The 23,936-nt window shown below is 43.8% G+C and overlaps 1 protein-coding gene across 1 annotated transcript in view; it reads right to left on the reverse strand.

Moving 5' to 3' along the window:
- LOC146830898 (fibrocystin-L-like) overlaps positions 1 to 23,936 on the reverse strand; it is a 1,500,901-nt gene that overhangs the window by 343,561 nt on the left and 1,133,404 nt on the right. The window contains exon 56 of the mRNA XM_085605087.1: positions 16,361 to 16,402. Within this exon, the coding sequence (XP_085461213.1) occupies positions 16,361 to 16,402 (42 nt within the window). The remainder of the gene's footprint in view (positions 1 to 16,360; positions 16,403 to 23,936) is intronic.

The following is a 23,936-nucleotide window of genomic DNA, read 5'->3' on the forward strand; positions in this document are numbered from 1 at the left end:
AGAATATCGAAATGCAGGTAAGGAATATCGAATTCCACAATATCGAAGTTAGTAATATCGATTTTTTTTTTAGTGTCTTAAGTTTGAATTTTGTGAAAGTAATGAATTTTATGTTAATTAATTTTTGTGTAATTTAATTCCATAGCGGGTTGTGGGTTTATAGGCGAATAGGGTGGGAAGTAATTTAATTATAATATATATTTTTGGATTTATTTAGAATTAATTAATTATATGTAAAAAAAAAATCGTAATTTAATTCTGTCGCGGGTTGTGGGTTTATAGGGGAATAGGGTGGGAAGTAATGTAATTGAAATTAATTAATTTATTATTTTATTACTTAATAATTTAATATTTCATAATGTATACTGTTAATTAAGTTAAATAATTTATTATTAATTAATTATATATATGTTATTAATAATTAATTGGTAATTATGGTACATGCGTACTATTTTTTATTAATTAGATATTAATTATTAACAATTAATTTGTAAGTATGTTAATTAATTATATTGGTAATTGTAATTCGTTAATTAATTAATTGTTAACTAATTATGTTAATTTATTAATATGTTACAATATTGTAGGTGATGTTTATAGGGGAAAATTTAAAAAAACAAAATAATTAATTGTTAATTAATATTAATTATATTTCAGGAGTGGGTATATTAAATTATTCCCCTACGCTATCCAACACTTTCCTTACTGTTGCACTCACTGAAGTGGAAATAGTAATTTTTACCCTCCCGCTATCCAACGCTTTCCCTACTGTTGCACTCACTGGAGTTGGAATAGTAATTTTTACTCTCCCGCTATCCAACGCTTTCCCTACTGTTGCACTCCCTGGAGTGGGAATAGTAATTTATACCCTCCCTCTATCCAATACTTTCCCTACTGTTGCACTCCCTGGAGTGGTAATGGTAATTTTTACCAGCCCCGCTATCCAACGCTTTCCCTACTGTTGCACTCACTGGAGTGAGAATAGTAAAATTGACCCTCCCGCTATCCAACGCTTTCCCTACTGTTCCACTCGCTGGAGTGGGAATAGTAATTTTTATTTACCCGCTATCCAACATTTTCCCTACTGTACCACTTGTTGGAGTGGAAATAGAAGTTTTATCTTTTACGCTATGCAAGTTTTTTTAGTAATGTCATATTTAATGTAGTGTAAAATATTATTATTTTCTAAAATTAATTTTAAAGTTTCACTTATTATATATAATTTATTATAATATTTATATTATAGGTTTAAGATGTTTTGAGAAATGATGCCACAATGGGAAAGACTTTACCAGCGAAACCAAACATAACATACAGGAGAGCACGGAGTTTCAGGGATACATTGGTACACAGTGATTTAACTTCCAATATTGAGACAAGAGGTATAAATCTACAAGGTTTCTTTCCATGCGGCCACTGTAAAGCTTGTGGGAGTAGTAAAATGGTTAAAGAGTATTGGAATACTAGCACGAAAACTATGATTAACATCTCTCAACTTTTGACATGCACGAGCCCGTTTGTCATCTATGTGTTAGAATGCCCATGCAAACTTCGGTATGTGGGCAGCACTACACATATGGCAAAAAAACACTTGCTAGAACATATGAGGGCGATTACGAATAATGACAAGCAATATCCGATCGCCCGTCATTTTGATCACTTCTCAGATCACACTAGACTAACATATTTTGCCATTGAACAGATCTTACCCAAAGCCGGGGGTGGGAATAGAGTTCTGAGACTCAGGCAGCGAGAATCAAGACACATAATAGGCATGTGCACCCTTTTTCCAAACGGCCACAATCTGGATGAAGAAATGGCAATACACCTTCAAAATGAATGATAATCATGTTTTTAACAAGTGTAATACTGAAATTAATTCAAGATGTCTAATGTAAATATATTTTTTCCAACAGGAGGAAAAGGAAGGGAAAATGTCGCTGACCTATGCCAACGAGATCCCTATCCTTTTCTTCAGACCATCCAACGATTTTGTGTGTTATTTAAGATAAGACTTTAATTTGATATTTGTTTGAGACAATTATGTATACACGATGGGGTGAGATATGGGGGTAAACGAGATACCATTTAGTATGAGTTTATGGGACACTATGAGATGTTCATGGACTTTCCATTGTTGATATCATATAATCACCCACTAACAAGGGTAATACTAAGAGCCAGTAAAATCGATAATCACAAACGCTGAAACTTGATCTGAACAATATAGTATTACGGAATGCATTATCAGGTGTTTAATACAACAATGTCGGTATATAAATGACATATTACACTATATAGACCTGAATCCTCTGACAAACTTACCCGATAGACTATGTCAGAGCGCTGTAATTATAAAATCAATGTTCCCATATATAAGATACTGGCACAGTTCCAGCTGCAATGATGACGATGATATATCAACAGGGTAATACTACGCAAATATGGACCCCCCGTTTTTGTAATAAGAAATAGGTTTGTTATTATTAATTTTCGGTTCGAAAATTCACAAAGATTGATAATAATGTGATGATACCGATTACTGAAATAATGCATGTAATATTGAATACGTGAAATGATGTGTAGACAACAGAGGCAACAATTGCATGTGCAAAGATGGTGCCCGATATGCACTAACCGAGTACAGGAAATTGAAAGTCCTTTTTTCATTGTCATGATTTGAAAAAGTATGTAATGGTTTCTCATTGTTTACGAACGCTGTGTGAACAAGCCACTACGGTGGCGAAATGCATCACGGCGGGTTTATGACTGAAATAAACCCCTAAATCTATTTGAAATGAGGTCCGGTGTTTCTGCGTCAGATACTTTCTGAGAGCGCGAGTGGTATTTCGTTTCTGGAACATATATATATATATAAGCAATTATATTTAAAATTATGTTTTTAACATTTAATTATTAGAAATATGAATTACTTTTAATATTATTTAGGTAATATATATGTAATAAAAAATAAAAATGCATGTTTATTTGTTTTTTATTTACATTTTTTATTTATTATTTTAAGGGTATTTAAGTATTTTTAAGTATGTTTTACTTAATTATAGTTATTATTTCATTAATTATACAAAAGTCAATATTTTAGCAAACTATATTATTTACAACGATATTTAGGATTAGATATTTTTGTACTTATCTGTTTGTAGATAGGAATTTCGATATTCTGGTAGTTGATATTTTGTCAGCGATATTCTGGCAACTCGATATTTTGATCGTCGATATTTTGTCAGTGATCAGTACAACAGACAGCAACTCCACTCGCAACGAAAAGTGTCGCCGAGCGAGTGCTGCCTTAGAAATTCCAATGCTCAGAATTGCTGACATTCCGCGATCTCTTCGGTGGCGAATAAATCTAACCAAGGCTCTCCCCACTGTTGAAAGAGACCTTGTACCACCTCCGAGTGAAGACGCCATTCGTGATCCATCATGCACCTGTGGCTGAGTTCATCCGCCCTGGCGTTCAGAGAACCTGTCAGGTGTTGAACCCCCTTGATGTTCTAGCCATGTCCAGAGGCAAAGGGCCTCCTCACATAGGGTCCAGGACCCCACCCCTCCCTGTTTGTTGCAATAACACATGGCGGTGGTGTTGTCCGTGAACACCTGCACTACTCTTCCCCGGATAGAAGGAAGGAATGCCTTCAGTGCAAGACGGATCCCCCGGAGCTCCAGAAGGTTTATGTGAAGTTCAGATTCTGCCGGAGGACAGAGGCCTCTGATCTCCGCCTCTCCCATGTGGCCGCCCTACCCCAGAAGGGAGGCATCCGTCACCACAGTGTGGTCTGGTTGGGGAAGGGAGAGGAATATGCCACTGACCCAATCCTGGTTTGTGAGCCACCACTGCAGTTGTTGAGCAGTGCCCTCCGAGATCTGAACGTAGTCGGACAGATTCCCCCATGCTGCGCCCACTGGAACTTCAGGTCCCACTGTAGAGCCTGCATATGCCACCTTGCTTAATTGGTCAGCAGGATACAGGAGGCCAAGAGGCCCAGCAGCCTCAAGGTCATTCTGACCGAAACCCAGGACAAGGGCTGAAAGATCGGAATCATAGCCCAAATGTCCTGGACTCGCTGTTCGGGAGGATAGACCCAAAACTGCGCCGTGTCCAGAACCGCTCCGATGAATAGGAACTTCTGAGAGGGAATCAGGTGAGACTTCGGCACATTGATGGAGAACCCCAGCAGAAGCAGGAGGTCGGTCGTAGTCTGGAGGTGGGAGACGACTGCCTGGGCCGAGCCCGCCTTCAACAGACAGTCGTCAAGATAAGGGAAGACTGAAACCCCTGATCTGCGCAGATGAGCTGCGACCACCGCCATCAGTTTCATGAACACCCAAGGGGCGCTGGTAAGGGCAAAGGGGAGCACGGTAAACTTAAAATGCTCGTGGCCGACCGTGAACCGCAGGAACCGCCGGTGGCCTGGCAGGAGAGGGATGTAAAAATAAGCATCCTGCAAGTCCAATGCTACCATCCAGTCTTGCGGGTCAAGATCAGACAAGACCTGAGCAAGCGTCAACATTTTGAACTTCTCCTTCCGGAGGAAGCGATTGACGTCCCTGAGATCCAAGATAGGACACAGACCCTTGTCCTTCTTGGGAACCAGAAAGTAAACGGAGTAGCAACCACGACCTACTTCTGGGACAGGAACGCATTTGATGGCTCCCTTGGCCAAGAGACCCGTAACTTCCTGCTGGAGAAGTGCCAGATGATCCTCCGACATGTGGTGGTAATGAGATGGAGGGGTTGTCTCGAAGGGGAGGGAGTAGCCCCTTCGGACTATCTACAACACCCACCTGTCCAAAGTGATGGTGCACCAGTGGGGGAGGTGATGGCGAATCCTGCCGCCCACTGGCGATTGATCGTGTTACCACTTTTTGTCCCTGCCTTACTCACTGTGCATTCCATTTCTTGTTTTCTCTCTTTCCCTACTGTTTCCCCTATCCTTACCATTGGCTGTGTTACATCATGTGAGCAGGGATCACCCTGTTCAAAAGAGGCCAGTGGCCAATCTGGGTTGCTTGGCTTTAAATTAAATGTTGTCTTCGTGTGGACTTCAAGCTTGGCGACAGCGCTGGAGTGCTAACTTTGTTCCACTCATCTTTCTTTCGGTGCGTGGCAGGAGCCGTGTGCACCCTTCTCTTTCTGTTGGCTGTATATGCAGTCTTGTGTGTTTATCGCCTTCCAAGTGCATGGCTGGTGCCGTTTGCTTCCATGACTCTCACAAACCGCGGGCGCGGTTTGTATTTTCAAAGAGCTTTCCGGAGGAGTGCGACTGGAGCCGTTTACTTCCCTTCCCCTTTCATAACGCATACGCAATCTTTGTAATCCTATCCGCAAGTAGCGTGCGGCAGGAGCTGGGAGCGCCTCATTGACTGCGAACTGTGGTTGCGGTTTCCATCTTCTAGCCAGACTCTCCAGGTCCGCTGCAGGAGCCGTGAGCACCCTTAGCGCGACTCAATCCCGCGAATGAGGTTACCTCTTGATTTTGACAATCCCTCTGGGAGCACGGCAGGCGCCGTGAACACTCACTGTGCTGGTAGACCACGGTGACGGTCTCGGTACTCTTTCAAGTTCCCCCAGGTGCGCGGCAGAAGCCGTGAGCACCCACTGTGTTAGTAGAACGTGGTCTGGTCTCATTACCCTTTCTTGTCCCACTCCAGGTGCGCGGCAGGAGCCGTCAGCATTGACCTTGCTCTCTGACCACGAGTGCGGTCTCATCTTCCCAGATTTGCCCCAACAGGAGCACGGCAGGAGCCGTACTGCATCTGTTCGATTTTTTTCATAACCACGGGTGAGGTTACCCGTTTCACTTATCTGCTTTTCTGGTGCGAAGCAGGAGCCTGCAAGAACACCAAGTCAAGCTACTAATACTTTTGCAAGTCGTTGGAGTGTTTGGAATTCCTTTCTTCACTTGTTTCCCCCCTGGAGTACTGGGAATCCATGGGAGATCATACCCTTCACAGCATATACCCCAACTCGAACTCTGGACGTCCTTAAAAACAGGAAGTGAGTGCACATTCTCCTGTCCTTTCTATTCAATAGAAGGTCTTCTTGACTCAGTTGAGTGATTCCTTCTACTCTGTTCCTCCTCTAAAGCCTCTCTCTCGTTTATGTCTTTCAGAAACATGCCCTACCTTTTGTTCTTAAGACTCCTACTCAACAGACGCTGTCTGCGGCACCCTTCTTCCCTTAAGGGATACTCCAAGCCCCCCTTGCAGACGCCAACTTCCTCCACCCTAACCACATCTAGTGGGGCTTACTCACCTCCCTTTCCCCTTGAGATTAATCACCCATCCTGTGGTTTTCAGCGTGGATGATTGGTCTAGAGGTGAGAGGGGGGCTCTCTCTGTTTCCGCGGTTCCTGTTGTTCAGGTGAGTGGGATTGTAACAGATCGCCTGAAAGGTCGGACTAGGAGGGTTTGGAGGCTGCTGCAGAGGGGGGTTGGTGAACTGGCCTGCCCGCTGGCCCCCTGAACCACAACGCTGGTTCCCACGTCCCCGGCCACCCAAAGGTTGGGTAACTTGCTGCAGCCAGTGGCCCTGGGTGAGGCGAAGCGGGACACCCTTTCCGTAGCCACGAAAGGGGCAAAAAGCAGACTGCGCTGGATGGGAGGAGAGGCCCAAGGACTTGGACATAGCCCGTGAGTCTGTGAAGCACTCTAGGGCGTTGTCTGCTTTGTCGCCAAAGAGGCGGCAGCCATCAAAGGGCATGTCCATCAAAGTGTGAAAAGCCAGTGGACCTCATCCAGGCTTAGCGACGAAGCGCTACTGGCGTTAAAATAGGCTTGCCCAGAGAATAGGCAGTGTCCAGCCCACAATGAATCGTAAACTTTTCTGCATCTCTCCCGGTGGCGACAGCCTGGGAGAGCACTGTCCAGGCATCCTCCAGACACTGAGGCAGCGCTTGCGCCACCATATCCCACACTGAGTGCGAATAACGGCCCAAGATGCATGCAGTGTTTACGGACCTCAGCCCAAAGCTGGCGGAAGAGAAAATTGTCTTCCCAGGATGGTCCAACTTCTTGGATTCCCTTTCTGGTGGAGTGGTAGGGAAGGTGCTTTTGGAGGTGGAGGCTTGGAGGTTGGAAGAGGAATGTGGGGTCGTCAGGAGCGGGACAGTGGCATTGGGCGATCATCCTGTCCACGGGAGCCCCCGTGTTGGGGCTGGATCAGGTGCCCAAAAGGATGTCAATGAGGGCCTCATTAAACGGAAGCAGGGGCTCTGAAGAGCTCGCTGCTGGTTGAAGCACCTCAGTAAGGAGGTTAGTCCTGACCGCCACCGTAGGAAGCTCCAGGTTGAGAGCCTCAGCCGGACTACACAACACCACAGCGTATGACGCTCCCTCCTTCGTAGCATGGTAGGAGGAGACAACATGCCAAGGTTGGATGAAGTGTCAAGACCACTGGAATCCCCCAGTTCCCCTCTCCAGTCCTGTTCAGAACCAAGCTGGTCAGCTAAAGGGTCACCTGACCCCTCCCACTCCTTATGATCTTCCTCTGTTGGCACTGTGGTTGGAAATGGGCCTCAGAAATGACCAAGGGCATGAAAACCCCACCCGGCACCAGATCAGGCATCAATTGAGGCCGGTCCGGCGCCATGTCCATGTCAGGAAGGAGGCTGGGGTCGACGCCGGCTGGAGGGACGACCAGCATCGGGCACGGTAGTGGTGCCGTCAGAAGCGGCGCCGGTGGAGGCTCAATAAGGTCATCCGGCGCCGATCCAGATCCAGGCCTGGATCCAAGGGGGGCCTGAGGTGCCCGGGCCGGAGCCGCTGGCATTAAAGACCTAGGCCCCCCCAACTGAGTCTGCTGGGCCCAAAGGTGCGCCCGCAGGGTCGGTCTGCCCAAAGATGGCATGCATCGCCTCGTAGAATATACAAAGCTGGGCCAGGGTTGCTCCAGGTCCCGGAAAGGGAGGGATGCTCGGAGTCGACTCTTCAGGCTCTGCACGCGGAGCAGCAGGAGTGGCACCACCCACACACCTCGTCGAGTCAGCCAACCGACAAGGAGAAGGTGAAGAGTGACAATGCTTCTTCGCTTACTTCTTATGCTTCAACTTACCTGACCATGAGTGTGAAGACTTCGATGTCTTTGAGCCGGACCGGTGGTGGCTCCACGACTGGTCCCTCGACATCCCTCTCGACCGGGACCTCGAAAGGCGCAGAGCCAACTGCCGTCATTCAAGCAGCTTTCGGGACCGCTCCCGCAAAGCCTTCGAAAGCAACAACTGACAGTCGGAGCACAGCTTGGGGTCATGGTCACGCTCCAGGCAAAAGAGGCACACGAGGTGGGGATCGATCAATTGGGGTCAGGAACCGCAGGCCTTAAAACCGGGCATTCCTCCTGCACCTGTTCAAAGTCTGAGACTCGAAACAAGACGTCGACAAAAGCCGAGAAAAACTAAGTCAAAAAATGACTGAGGTACTGCTCTTCCCGGATCTGCGCTGGCTGGCATGGAAAAAGAAAGAACTGACATCAGCGCATGAGGGCAGCGTCTAAGTAGCTGCCCGATGTCATCCTGGCAACCACGACGCTAATGACAAACTCGGAGCCAACCGACACCACCTTCCGAAGCGCAGAGGTACTGCTGACTAATAAACATTCTGGATCCAGTCTGAAACCTGCGTGTAATTCTAAGGTAAGGAATCTATAACTAACGTGTTTCTTTCAGATTAGACCCACAAACAGCCAAGGAACCAGCCCATACACTGAGCTGTAAGACAAGCCCTTTGTGCACTGCCAAATTGCCCTATAAGCTAGTCCGACCCTACCTGTAGAAAGGTGGGAAAGGGTGCTATGGAGCCATTCTGTTTCGAAACTGTATGTGATAGAGACGGAGCAGGGGGCTACACTAGGTGTCTTTCTACCTCCATTAGTATATGCAGTAAGAAAGTTGGAGGGAGAACAGGCCTGCGTCAACTGTTTGGGGTAGTAGACTGCTACAGGGGTCTATTTTGTTCCTCATACTCTTGTCATTCTTCTACGCTACCCTGAAAACTGTTGAGAATCCTTCAACCTGCCCCTTAGTCACCCATAGATGTCTGAAAAGAAATTGACTAAAACTAAATCACAGATGATCGTCTTGCTCTACCATTATCACAGACAGCCCTTTCTGGGAATCTTTAGCACGTCTTACCTTGGTCCAGGGTTGGAGGTGCATGACTTCGAGGGTCAGGACTAAGTCAGGCTGGGTCCAGGTGTGGGTTCAAGGTGGTGTGAGCCTTTTATGTTCCTGAGGCTCTGATCAGAAGACCAGCCAACTAGCCCTTGGAGTCACTCTAGTGGTCCTGGGTTTCATTATAGGCTTTCTCCTGAGGGCAGAGGGCAGGATTCCGAAAGAAGGGCAGTCCTCTTTGTGCAGCAGGGTAGTCCTCTGAAGTGCAAAGCAGGCCTCAAACAGCAGGGCAGTCCTCTGAGACTCCTCCGCAGTTCCAGAAGGGAACTGAAGATTGGGTATGAGGGTCCTATTTTTATACCTGGTGCCAGCTTTGAAGTGGAAGAAACGCCTGGAGTTTGTCTCCAATATGGGTGTCTGGAATTTCCTGCCTACCTGCTTGGCTGAATAGCAGAATCAAATCTGCGGTTCTTGTATTGCTAATGTGTTACCCATATACAGAGAGCTAATGGGAATTCCTGCTCGTGTGATTGTATCTGGGTTCAATTACCTTACGGGGAACACATCAGTAAGACGAGGAATGTGAGTTCAATCCACTTCCTCTTCCTCCCAGACACTCCCCGGGTCTGCCGAAGCAACAGCGGACGATGCTCCTTCTGACACCTGGCAAACAAGCTTGGAACAACCTTTCCCTGCACTTCAACGCTCTAGAAATTAAGGAAAGGACTCAAGACCTGGCTGTATGATTAAATAGATCACCAAAATGCAGTTAGTAACTCCAGTGCCTTAGGTGATTTGCTGGACTTAATAAATCATTCATTGATTGATCCTGCTATTTACTTATTGAAAGAAATTCACTTCCAAACTTTTATTGTCAATATTACAGTCTAATTTTGAGAAGATAGACACTTCTGTACCTAGTGAGAGTATTGGCTCACCCTTATATTTTATTTTATTTTGTATTGTACATACATGTTACCAATACAGTTTGAGCCGTAAGGACAATTCCTATTGAAGTTTTCGCCTCTACCTTGATTAGAACTTAGAATCACTCTTGATCCATGATCGCCTTTTATCACCTAGATTGAGATAAGCCCTAGAAATTGTATCATTCACACGCAAATTCTGTACAATACATACCTCGAGACTAGTATTTAAATAGAACTTTTTTTCGTTTTATTGATAGAGTACCTGGAAAACCACTTTGAACTCTAGAAACAATCAACTTATCCACACACAACTTATTCATTGATGTTTATTGGGAAAACTTTTCGTATGGCACACTACAGAAATATGTAACTAGGGGAGGGAAGCCACCAGTACATTATATACAATGATTTCTATGACAAAGTAGTGTCTATTGCATTTTCACCATTCCTATGTTCATTTTTATTGGGATTTTAATTGATCTCAAGAAATGGCCAAGATAATTTTTATTTATATTATTTGTCTGAAACTGTTTTGGCCAAAGTGGCTACACTATATTTTATTGTGTTCAAGAAATGTTTTTTTACCATAAACACGCACAAATGATGTGCAAGTATAATATGTCAACTGTTTAGTTCAAGTCAAATGAATTAAATTCTAAAATAAAAATAAGTTTATTATTTCTTGTCAGCCCATAAGAAGCAGCGTAGTCTGCTGTGAAGCACCTGTGGCTGAAAGTTGTCAAATTGTCACTACACAATAGAATTATACAGTTATCCTTATGTTGTAACCATGGATATATGCTCTCTGTTTTCAATCAATCAATCAGAGGAATTGTAAGCCTGCTACTCAGCCGTGAGGATCTCAAGGTGCTGGGGGAGGTGCAGCTGCATTCAGTCAAAAAGCCAGGTCTTGAGTGTCTTCCTGAAGGTGTTCAGGAAGGGAGCGCATCTGATGTCGATCAGGAGCTCGTTCCAGGTCTTGGCCACGATGTAGGAGAAGGCTCTTCCACCTGTTCTGGTTCTGCGTTTCCACTGGGTTTCGGCAAGGGCGAGGTCGGCAAATAGGAGGTTTCTCTTGGGCGCGTGAAAGGAGATTCTCTTGTTGAGATATTGGGGGCCGGTGTTGTGGAGATATTTATAGGCATAGGTGAGTATCTTGAAAGTGACTCTCTTCTCAATGGGGAGCCAGTGGAGGATCCGCAGGTGTTAGGTGATGTGTTTGTTTCGAGGGATGCCGAGGGCGAGTCTGGCTGCGGCGTCTTGTACGCTCTGGAGTTTGTGGAGCAGAGACTTGTTGATCCCGGCGTAGAGGTGTTTCTGTAGTCCAATCGGCTGGTTATGAGTGCGTGGGCGATGATCTTCCTTGATTCGGGGCGTAGGATCCATTTGAAGGTCTTTCGGTGAATGCAGAGGGTGTTGAAGCAGCTGGATGTGACGGCGTTGAACTGGCGGGTCATGGAGAGGGAGGAGCCGAGTACAATTCTAAGGTTTTGGGCGTGGTCCATGGTGGTGGGAGGGCTGCCAAGGGTGATGGGCCACCAGGTGATGTCCCATGCAGAGGGGGAGCGTCCAAGCACAAGGACCGCTGTCTTCTCCGAGTTGAGCTTCAGGTAGCTGCTGCACATCCAGGATGTGACATACTTCATTCCTCCCTGCAAGTTGAGCCTGGTGTTGATGGGGTCTTTGGTGGGGGAGAGGATGAGCTGGGTGTCTTACATGTAGAATACTATGCTGAGTCCCTGCTGTCTGACAATGGCGGCGAGGGGGGCCATGTAGATGTTGAAGAGTGTGGGGCTGAGCGATGATCCTCGGGGGACTCTGCAGTTGATTTCTGTGGATTCGGAGAGGAAGGATGGCAGTCTGATTCTTTGGGTTCTGCCAATGAGGAAGGATTGGATCCAGTCAAGTGCGGTTCCCTGGTTTAATACCAGAATTAATGTATAGTTTAATGACAAGAATATATAGTTTATACATAAGGGTTCTACATTTTAAATACAAGGAGTGAACCTTACTGATGTACTTTAGATTATTCTATGCACCCAACAAATATTAATACTATTGTCTCAATTTTTAAGGCAAGTAGGGCAACTGGCTTTATTCTTGTGTCAGCTAGTGCAAGGCCTGCTCATCTTAATGCCTTATATCATCATGCTAAGTTAGCCTATCTTGCCAGCCAGACCCCCTATTGTGCAGCTGTCTGGGAGGAATGCACAAATACCAACTGCTACTCCCACCTACTTATGTGACCCAAGATACAGTTTGCAGGCAGCAAATGGTTAGAACAAGAAGTTGCCATCTTCCTAAACGTTGCATTTTCAGGAATTATGACTTAAAATCTGACTGTATCATTAAGGAGTATTTTAAATTACAATTCCTTATACAGCAAACATGACATTTCTACCTGCTCCCAAACAAAAGTTATCACTTATTAAATGTATAAAGGTAAACCAATGCCAGGGGTAGCTTGGTAAGAAGATAGGAGTATGGGGTGCACTTCAGATTTTTTAATGATCCTGTTATGTTATTTTATCGGGATTTGTAAAGTGCGCTACTACCCCGAGAAGTCTAGGCATTATAATTTTATATGCTTGCATATAATGTTAAAATGTTAAGTGAGAGAAAACACCACATTTTGTGAAATAACCAACATTTTTGAAAACGCTCGAATCAGAGAGGGTGAGAGTATGTGTTTTTGTCTGTATTGATGATGTCAGTCACTGTCACTGTGAGGTGCTCTCGGGCTGGAGATGTTGATGCCTAAGTTGGTCACCCGGCTGGCGATCAACAAGCCTTGGCTGCTGCAAATGTAATCCCTGGTTACTTCAGTAGCTGGAGGGTGACAGGAGAAGAGAAGCGACTTGAAACTTGGTGAAAACTTGGCTACCACTCCGGACTTGCAGGACACCATTTCTCTTCAGGCTCACTCTCGACAGGCCCAGCGAGTTGCAATTTTTGTCACACAGCATTTCAATGTTCCTGCAGCTTGCAGGGGACTGGACCCACTAATCCTTGAGAGTCTGCTTCGGTTTCTAGCATCCACTGGAATTGCTCTTGCTGAGAGCAGCAAGCTTTCACCACAGACACACTTCGTCACCTGGGTATCTTCCGGGCACTTAAGTGTCCTTTCTTCGCGTAGCCCAGAGTTCAAAGTCCTGGTTTTGGTAACGGCATCTTCTTTGTGCCTCTTTTCAGATTCAAAGTCAGAACTAAGGTTCTGGTTAGGGGGTGTTAAGGGCATGAGGGACAGTGGCCAATGGGCTACTGGTCCCTGCAGCGAACCCGTAACTCTAGTGACAACATCCTGTGGGTGTACGACACTCTTCTACCAAGAGTCCTTTAATCTAGGCTCTTCCAATATGGTAGACCCTTTCTGTACAGACCTCTCAACCCACCCTAAAGGTGTGCCTAGTCATGGGAGGTGTACGTCTCCTAAATAACACATTTTTCTACCTGCCAGGCTGGACAGGATGGGAAGGACTTTTGACAAGTACTTTTGCATATCACGGGCGGTGAAGCCTTTGAGGCCCACACCTTGATACCTGTAAACTCTAGCTTTCCTGGGAGGGGGGAGGGTCGACCTCCTTCTTACCCAGGTTTTTTTCTTTATCCTGGGGAAGTGTTAGCACATCCCACCAAGAAGGCAGACTCTTGTCTAGGTGGCATGGCTCGGGGAAGCCCACCAAGGCACTGGAGCTTTGTATACTAGTGAGGCACCCACGTTGGTTCACATCCCTGTGCATGGAAGCTCACCCTTGACATGAGAATCATATTGGGGTAACAATGTATGGTGTTTGACACCAAACACGACACAATTTGGTCATTCCATAATGGAACTGGCTATCTCGAATTTCCTCAAACTCCAGTCCATGTTACTATGTTGACCACTGGTCACTGATGGTAAAACCTTGCTTTACAGGGTTTTTGTAGGGATATATATGGATAAACCTATATATCCGCACCTTAAAAATAATGCTCTCTACCTCCTGGGCTTAGGAGGACAACCTTAAGAGTGACTTATTTACATTAAGGCAGTGGTGAGGCTCTGCAGCGTATGGTGTGTGCAGAGTCACTCTCGAGCAAACAGACTGCTCGTGCAGGGCTGTAATGTCAGATCTGCAGGCATACTTTTACTTGGATCACACAGGTTGGCACAATATAGTGCTGCAGCTCTGATGACCTCTTTACCACCCTTGTGCTAGGTACCCCTAGTACCATCTACTAGGGACTTATAAAGGGGCAAAGTACCTTGCCAAGTGGGTATACCAATTGAACATTACTTTTTAGGGAAAGAGCACGAGCAGTGGGACCTGGTTAGCAGATCCCAGTGCACTATCAGAGTCAAAAACCAGGATCTAGCATTCCAAAATGGGGCATCTGTAGAAAAAGTGGGGGGGCATCTGTAGAGAAGCCCAGTTTCCAACACATATGCACCAAAAGAAACCATGCTTGCCTGTGCATCTCTGCTTCGGAGATCCCAATAGGTTTGGAACTGTTGCCTTTCCTCATTGGCTGATATAAGGTGAGCCAATGAGCGAAAGCAGCAGTCCCAAGCCTCTGAGGTACTAGGAGGGTTGAGACTGCTGCCTTCCCTCAATTGTTGACCTCAGGTCAGCCTGTCCAACACTTGCCACAAAGTGGGATGGGGTCAGTTAGACTGATGACTGATGACCCCCCTGGTCACAGGAGGGAGGGCCTCAAGGAGATTTGCCAGACTGAAGATGTCGCGCCCACATGAGCTGTGATTTCTTTAGCCTGGCAAAGTTCAGCTCAGGCAGCCAGGAGCCTGCACATTTAGCCCATGTCTACCTCCTGGCTGCCTGACCTGAAAATAAAGACTGCCTGTCAGGCTGACCTTCGCTCAGCCTGAGAGGCATTCTTTACAGTGGATAAAAAGGTGAGGAGGCATGGCCCCTCAGTCCATTACGACAGGCCAAGGCTCCTAGTCCAAGGAGAGCAGAGTGATACATCAGGAAACATTTTTCTGTCAGCAGGAGCATCTCACACTTAAGGTGCAGCACAAACTTCTGATGTGTCTGTAAGGTTCAGCTGACATCACAGTACAGATGACACATCGGCCACAATTTTCAAAACTTTCTGCATTAGGATTCAGAAAAATCATTCTGCACACATATATGGATTTATGCACAAAAGGATTTAAGTGAGAGTAAATCTGGTCGCGTTTGGAAATGCCTACAACTGACTGACCTTCCCAAATATCATATTGCCTCTCTCACAGCAGTGCTGCTTGCAGCAGCTTTTTAGTCACTGAAAATAGCGTATTTGACCATATAACACCAGTCTTACTTATGTTCCAATAGTTCCCCATTGAATCCAGATCTAGTGTTAGGACATCATGTATCACACACAAGGATGTCCACAAGACTACTGCTTGATACCAGACCGAAACGCTAATCCTGTCAAGTAGACAACACTGTCTTCACAGTGCAGGAGTGCTTCTTCAAGAACCTGCCCCATACGACAACAAACGTATAATGGCTCAATCTTTTTTCAGGTAGTGTTACCAGAACCTGGAGATCCCTCCTGCCTATCTTACTCACTCACCAAATCCTTGGCAATAATCAAGAAAGATCTCAATCTCTTACTCTTCCAAAGATAATTTCCCCCAGGGATTATCTAAATGTGCTTCCACCCCCTAGTCAATCTTTATGTTGCTTGTATTATTTTTACATTTTGATCATATGTTAACTTTTGTGTTTAACTATGCTTCAATTTATCCGCATTGATGCTACATCAACTTTTTTTTAAAGCACTGGCATGTGGGCTGTTGCTGTGCTATACAAAATACCATAAAACTACATTAATCTACTACTGAGTGGAAGACAAGAGGAGGTGGCTAACATTGTTTGTCTGGTGTGTGGGATCATTTCATGGCCAGAAGTTTTTTTCATGCCATGTACACACTAAGACATAACACAGGCCCATTACTAGGGCTAGATAACGAGTAGCAAATGAAATCAGTTGTGGGCCATGTGAGAACATCAAGTCGGACTATGCCAGACAACCATGGCATTTGCTCTTCTGCAGTTAGTTTGTTAATCACCATGGAACACTTCATGAAAAGGAGCTCAATAAATGAGAAAAACACTGTCTATCTAGGATGCAAATTGACATTAGGCTTTCTCAAATAAGTTTGAAGATCAGTGAGGGGAATTCCTGATCCCCTTACCAACAGCTGAACGAAACATTACAGTCCAATGGATACTCAAAAACAAGCACTAAAAACAATACTTGGAGGGAGGAAGGGTCAGCCTTGAAGCCTTTTGCCTGGAGTAAGGTACTTACGTGGTTTCAACTTCCGGTGGCAGGGGATTCGTGAGCTCTCCACTAAAAAAAAGAAAAGAAAACAGGTTAGAAATACATTATCTCAAAATGTACGGTTCCCCCATAAGTTGGTAAAATGGTGCTACATGGCTAAATTACTATAAATCAGTTACTTACAACTGCCTTAGTAAAATACATCCCCAAAAAGGCAGACATGTAAATGCCAGCCTCTAGGTCTTGTTGACATTAAATGCAAAGAGGCTCTCTGTGTATGGTTACAAACAGTAACCAACATTCAGCCAAACCAAAAAATACACACAGTAGCTAATACCTTATCCAGACCACATATTTAATGTGAAAGATTTCTCGTTGAGGGGTAGGAAATACAAAATTAGTTACATGAGACAGTCCTTTTGGCACTGCTCATGGAAACCATGTTTGCCTTAACCCATAGAAGATATTTAAAGGAGGCATTTGTGTCCACAATCATTTTGATTAATGGGACTAAGGTGCCTGGTGGGGTTCAGTATTGGTTTATTATTGCCTTATATCCTGTTGCACAGGGCAATACCAGTTGTTAAATGCCCTGAACTCCAGTTATAGACCAATATAGCAGGCGAGGGCCTATATCGAGAGAGAGGGCCCTTAAGAACCGGTATAGCCTAAGGCAGAAGGGCTATACAGCAACTAGAACACTCCACCCATTGAGAGTAGATTGTTCTAAATTATAAAGGGAGAAACTGAAAGAGAAAAATTGGAATGTTGGAGCAGAAGGTTTTAGCCCTGAGCCACTTCATTGTCTTCAATACAACATTATACCGTTCAATATTCACATGCATATGCTGAGGGACAATAGTGCTCTAATGCCCGATGGTGATTATTGTTATATAGTGTCTGGTGGTTAATAACATTGCAATTGTATCTGTAAGGGGTAATTTGGTACATTAAGAACATAGTGCATAACACGAGTAAGCATTGGTCTGGCACATAATACCTGTAGGCAACATTACAGTTATTTAATCTCAGCAGAGGTAGCAGCAATGCAAGATTTCTTCTAATAAAGTACATGTTCAATACAGGCAGGAAGGATGCAAGTGGATGACACAGACAAAGCACTGGTAGAAGAACGTCAACAATAGAGGCAGGGGCCTAGTAGGAGACCTCCTAACCTATACACATGGTCACACTGGGAAACGGAAACTAGGTTCAGGCACCAAATAAAAAGTGGCCCACATTTGAAAATCAGGACAGCTTTAAACTTGTAAAGACAAGCAGTATTGGTATTTTGCAAAAGAGAGACAACTTAATGCATTCTGCTTGCTACAGGCAATGTGTGTGGTGATATCAGAGAAATCTACAGTACAACCCAGCCCACAGAAAGACAAATAGAGCCACAAACAGCCAAAGAACTAGCTCTTACACTGAGGTGTCAGACCAGCACTTTGGGCACTGTCAAACTGCCCTATAAGCCTGTCGGACCCTGCCTGTACAGACAGGTGGAGAAAGCCAGGCTCTTCTATGGAGCCATTTTGTTTAGAGAGTTTGTGTGAGAAAGATGGAGCAGGGGGCTAAACTGAGTGTCTCTCTACCCCCAACAGTATATGTAGAAAAAAAGTGGATTAGGAGAACAGGCCTACTTCAAATGTTTGGGGTAGCAGACTGCTGCAGGGGTCTCTTTTATCCCTCCAAGCTCTTGTCTTCTTCTGAGCTACCCTAAAATTCCTTCAGCCTGTAACAAATCACCCATATCTTGCTGAAAAGAAATTCACTTAACCTAAATCACAGATGGTCTGCTGGCTCTAAGATGACCTCAGCCAGCTCTTTCAAACTCTCAGATGGGGTCCATAGACTGTCACCAACCATCAAAGACCCCCCAACCAATGCTATGAGTGAAAGCTGGCCCCTCAGTCAATTATAAGCATGTCCTTGGTCACCCTTAAGACCATTGGCTAGTCCCTAAACTCCCTTTGCAAGCGCTCAGACAATTCTCTGGAACCAATAAAGGATCATCAGAAGCCATCAGACCCACCACGGTCCCTCGATTACACACAATTGACGCTCAAACCTCTCTTCTATACAATAAGGAGCTACAGAGGGAACAATCAGATTAGGTCGCTCTCCACTCAAAGTCATGAACACCAACAATTAGACCTAATCTGCTCAGGCAAAAATCCTATTTACTTCATGAGTGGGATTGGAAGTTTATTTTCTTCCTCAACAACAACCCTTCACTTTTTATAAGTATTGTCCATAATCAAAGGAATTACTGGCTGCATTATACTATTTGTAAGATACATGTCGGACATGTTTGAAATAAGTTGAAAGTGTTTTTGTCTCGCTTTTAGCAGCATAGCGGCTGGCAACTGAGGCTACCGCGGGTGTTTACTCATATTTGTAGCTGGTCGAAAATTCTGATATGAGTGAACTGGTAAGCTGTACAGGTAGCGATTGAATCTGAACAAGGTCATAAATTGATCACAATGGCTCATAATCGGTTGCATGTACCTTTACATATACAAAATGCTCATTGAGAAATTTGTCTCACATGAAGTCGCTAATACCTGTTTATCTTTACTGAACATGGACAAAATAAGTGTCTTTTTTATGAAACAGGGCTATTAAGAGTATATAACTCCTGTGTGATGAGGTGGCTAGCTGGTACGAGGGGCCTTGGCTACTACCGGGTAAATACACATGTCTGGGTGCGAAGACTTACAGTTTGAATGCAGTAATTAGAATTCTGTACTGGCTGGATGTGCTTTTAATGAACCTTCTTTTGTTTAAACAGTCACTGTGTGTTCATAATAAGGGTCCAGAAAAGGTGGACAAAGTCCTCGTGCCCTGAAGAAATTGCCACTACAATTGACAGGTAATGAAACATGTCGGCCCATCATTACTTGGTCTGCAAACATGCAGTATGTTTTTACTTTGAATAAGCCCACGAGTTTAGAATAAAAGTGGTTCTTTGGTGACTGTGCGGCTTATCTCAATTTTAATTACACAGGGTTGAATTGTGTTATTTTTACTCATATGTTCAGCGTTTTCACTGGTTTTCTGGACACCAATTATTTTTATTTCTACGAGGTAGCAACCTATGATGAGAAACGTGGGCATAACTGGTGATAATTAACCAGCAAGCCCCTCTGGTGGTGCACAAGTGAGGTGCTATCTCGTTTGTTCACATTTTTTCACCTGGGTGCACATTTGTGTGTTATATACACCTGTTAAAGTATGGGGTATTTTTCTTGAACAAAGTGACTGTTGACTCTTGGGTTGGTTCTTTTAATAATAAAATATAAGGCCATTATGATTAGGGACAATACTTATAAAAAGTGAAGGGTTGTTGTTGAGGAAGAAAATAAACTTCCAATCCCACTTATGAAGTAAATAGGATTTTTGCCTGAGCGATTAGATCAAACCTCTCTGACAAATCTTTCTAAATGAGCTAAAGTTTTTCAGAAACATCCATAACCTTCCATCAGCCCATCATATGCAATCCTTGACCGGCCCTCAGAGGACCCAACAGACAATTAGTCGCCTTTGAGAGATACTTACCTAGCCTTTTGATGCCATAAGATGATCCTCTCATTTAATCTGCCACCTTTCACAGACCATCAACTGACTTCATTGACCCTCAACCTCAGTCGCTTAACACCTCCTCCACTGGATGTAAGATTCTATCACCCAGCCCTGAAGGGCACATCAGCCGTTACTCAAGCCATTTGTGCTGATCCTTCAGTATCAGAATGATTCCTCTGATAGCCTTCAGGCCCTCACTTTGATAAACATGACACACTCAGTCCCTTGCCTATGGCCATCAGAACCTCAAACAATTAACCACAAGAGTGAATGAGGAGAGATTAAAGGGATTCTTGTCAATTCCCCAATTCTCATATCATCATGACAAAAAAGACAATGTGAAGAAAATAAGGACACACCATAGACACAGAGGCACTAATTTACCTCAGAGTGTCACATTTGAGTATAAGGATAGTACTCCTAGCTTTTAATCTGATCATGGTAACCAACGATAAAGTATCAATGTTTTGGATTTAAACTAAATCATTTTAAATTCATGTTTTTTAAGTGGGTGAGGACCCTATACAAAATCGTAAGGGTTGTTCACAGGCAGGCATTAAAAAAACTTGTGATAGATGGATACAGTTCTTCAGATCATGAGACTCAAATCTGGGTCCAGGGCTGCTGTGCCTTTTTAGTCATCAGAACCTTTCAAAACATTTCACAAGCACATGGAAGATTTTTTTGTTAAATATAAGTGCACTCTATAAATGTTCATTTTTTGCCCTGCCACCAGAAACACGTTCCCAGTATTCTAAGTTCAACTTTGTCACTAACCTGCCAGCCTAGCTTACAGACATTTTTTTACTTAAAATCCATAAGGTTGTGTATCAGAATATCAAGGGGGAATAGCCATGTTCCAAAATATTGTACCCTGAATAGAAAAGACAGAAATATAGTTAAGGTACCTATAGATAAATAAATATATGTGATCAATTGGGATGTTGCTTGAGGGGACTATTAGCCCTTCTCAAGCAACAGCCAAAATCCTTCTCAGGATGAAGCACAAAAGTCATTAAATTACCCGAGCTTAACCCTCATCTAGACTGGCACAACAGCAGTCAGTCATAACTTAGAGGCAAAGTGTAAGGTATTTATGCTGCAATTACACAGTTATAAAGTAGAAACAAAACACATAAAATCAACCTACACTAATTGAGAAAAATATAGTGAACTTTAATAAATTATTTGACATGAAAATTACCAAAATGCAATTAGTAGAATCAGAGTTATGATGTTTGAAGTTTTTAGTTGGATCTAGTGCCTCATAGATCAAAGCACCAACTGCATCTAGTTGCGGGGACTTTGGCAAAGTCAAAGGTTATGGCTGACCGTTATGGCGTGAAGTTTGGGTATACAAATTAGATAGGGTCCAATCTCCACTTACCTTTCGACTGAGAAGAAATTTAAAAGAAAAATTTCAGAGGATCGAAGGTTCAGTGGGGCAAAGCAGCCAGCTGGAGGAGGAGGTGTCTTTGTCGGGGAACCGCTGGGAGAAGTCACAGTGAAGATTTCTACATTCACATCTAGTCTTTTTTAAGGAAGTCGAAAAGCTCTAGCAGGATGAAGCTGTGGACTGTTTCCAAAGAAGGCACCAGGAGCCCGGATGAACTTCCGTAGAGTAGCCGCTGAACAGGATTTCCTGTTAAGGAGAAGGACTTAGCGGGAGCTGCCGCAAAGTCAGGCCGACGTGGGGTGCACTTTGATCGGATTGGTGAGCAGGTAGGAACAGGTATCCTTTCTCCCTGCTCAGAGCACTTTTTGGCAGAAAATATTTCTACCCCCAAGTTTTGGATTTGGGCCATCTGGGCACCTTTCGCACCAACTACGAGGTTCCAGGGCAGGAGCGGCACCATTTAGAGGGCCAGCATTCACTCAGGCTGGGTGGTCTAATTTTTATACCTGCTGCCAGCTTTTAAGTGGAAAAATGTCTGGAGTTTTTGTCCCATAGACGTGTCTGAAATGTCCTGCCTCCCTACTCAGGCTCCACTGGGTCTGAAGTCACAAAAGGCTTGCATGAAGTTCTTTGTGTGTGTGCTGAGGAAGGGTCTTTGAAATGCAAGTGGGGTTGTGCTCATCTCCACTCCACCCATCAAGTTAGCACATTATGCCAACAGTCAGTGCCCCTATTATGTGGCTGTCTGGGAGGAATGCACAAATACTAACTGCCCCTGCCACCTAGCCATTTTACCCAGGATACTGTCTGCAGGAACTAAATGGTTAGGAAAATGCGTTTCCATCTTTCAAAAAGTTGCCTTTTCTGAATTGTTACTTAAAATCAGACTTTACTACTAAAGAGAATTGTAAATTACGATTCTTAATACACCAAACAACATATTTGGTAAGAAGATTGGGGGTGGTGAGCTTTAGATTTCCCAACAATTACACTGGTATATAATGTTAAAATAGATTATACAACAAGAAGATCAGTGGAAAGGGAGACAATACATATCGGTAGGGGAAAATAAGTGAGAGAAAACACAATATTTTGTAATATAACTAACAATTTTGAAAACACACAAAGCAGAGAGGGAGAGAGTGTGTGTGTGTGTTTTTGTCTGTGTTTGAGTATAAATTCCTTTCGCAATTCGACAGACACCTCACTATACCCAACTTAAAGCACTTGTAGCCAACTATCCACGAGAAAAAAAATGTATTGCAAACACCTCCCGAAGATGTGACCTTGCCCAATCCTGTCCTATGGGAGAGGTAGACATCATAGTGGTGATAAATGAATTTGTGAGTTTTTCACTACCAGGACATGTAATCCTTAAAAGTAAATTCCAACTTTTTAAATACCATGTACCATGCCCACGGGCTGTTTAGGGCCTACACCAAGGGAGACTTACATGAATTAAAAAGGGAGGTTTAGATTTGGTAAAGATGGTATTTAGCCAAGTTGAGTGGCAGTTTCAAACTGCCCACATACTGCAATGGCAGACCTGAGACATGTTTGGAAAAGCTACTGAAATGGGTTGCACAAAACATGCTATTGGCCCACTACTGTCTCTGGATATATGGTATACCACTTTAATAGGGACTTTTAAGTAAATTAAACTTGCCAATTTTACAATATTTTAGGAAGTGAGTACAAGTGCTTTAGCACTGGTTAGCAGTGGTAAACTGTACAGATGTCTAAGGCCAACAAAAATGAATTCAGCAATACAGGAAGGGCTCTCTAACGCTGACAGGTCTAACAGTATAGATTTACTGTTCCTAACTCCACATCTGCAAACCATAAGGATAAACATATATTGTTGAGGTGAATATAACTGGAGTTAAGTAAAGTAATTCTTTACTTACCTAAATGTACTTTCAATAGATGTTGGTCTTCAAAATTCAGGCTACAATCTTTTGGCACATCAATATATTCCACACAATATTCAGGTATTGAAATGCCTGGACATTAAGTCCTGCCCATGGGAAAGTGAGGTCTCCTTTTCAAACAATCTTTAGCACACATTTTAAGTACTTATATCCACACAAATACACATTTGTAAACGTTTTACTTGCAACATTACTACTGACTTCCAGATTAGAAGAATTGTTAATGTATATTCTTTATAGCAGTTTGTATAACATGCAGGTCACAGTTTGTAATAAGTAAGAAAACAGTGTGGGTTTACACCGTTGTTGCAGTGACTCTTTTGTAGTCATATGTTTCGAGCCTTGTTCATAGTTCAGTTGGTTATGCACCTGCTGCAAACATCGGTTTAGGACCTGCCTCACCAAGGTTTGAATCCTGGCTAAGGTAATCTTAATTGTTCAGATGCTGATAAAATGAGCGCTGTTAAGATGGGCATTAACATTGCCAAGGGTGTAAAAGCAATTCAGTTTCTATTTTGTAGTACATAAAGAGGGAATATTAGAATAATTGCACAGGAACAGCCACATACAAGCTAAATTATGTATTACTGAAAACACATGCAAAGTCTATTCTTAGTGTGAAATAGAATACAACTTATAAGCTCTCTCCTTGGTTTTCCTTTGTTCAAACACATTTTCTTAACTTCTTTTT

Source organism: Triturus cristatus, chromosome 5_1, assembly GCF_964204655.1.
Source record: "Triturus cristatus chromosome 5_1, aTriCri1.1, whole genome shotgun sequence".
In the NCBI taxonomy this organism is placed as follows: Eukaryota; Metazoa; Chordata; class Amphibia; order Caudata; family Salamandridae; genus Triturus; species Triturus cristatus.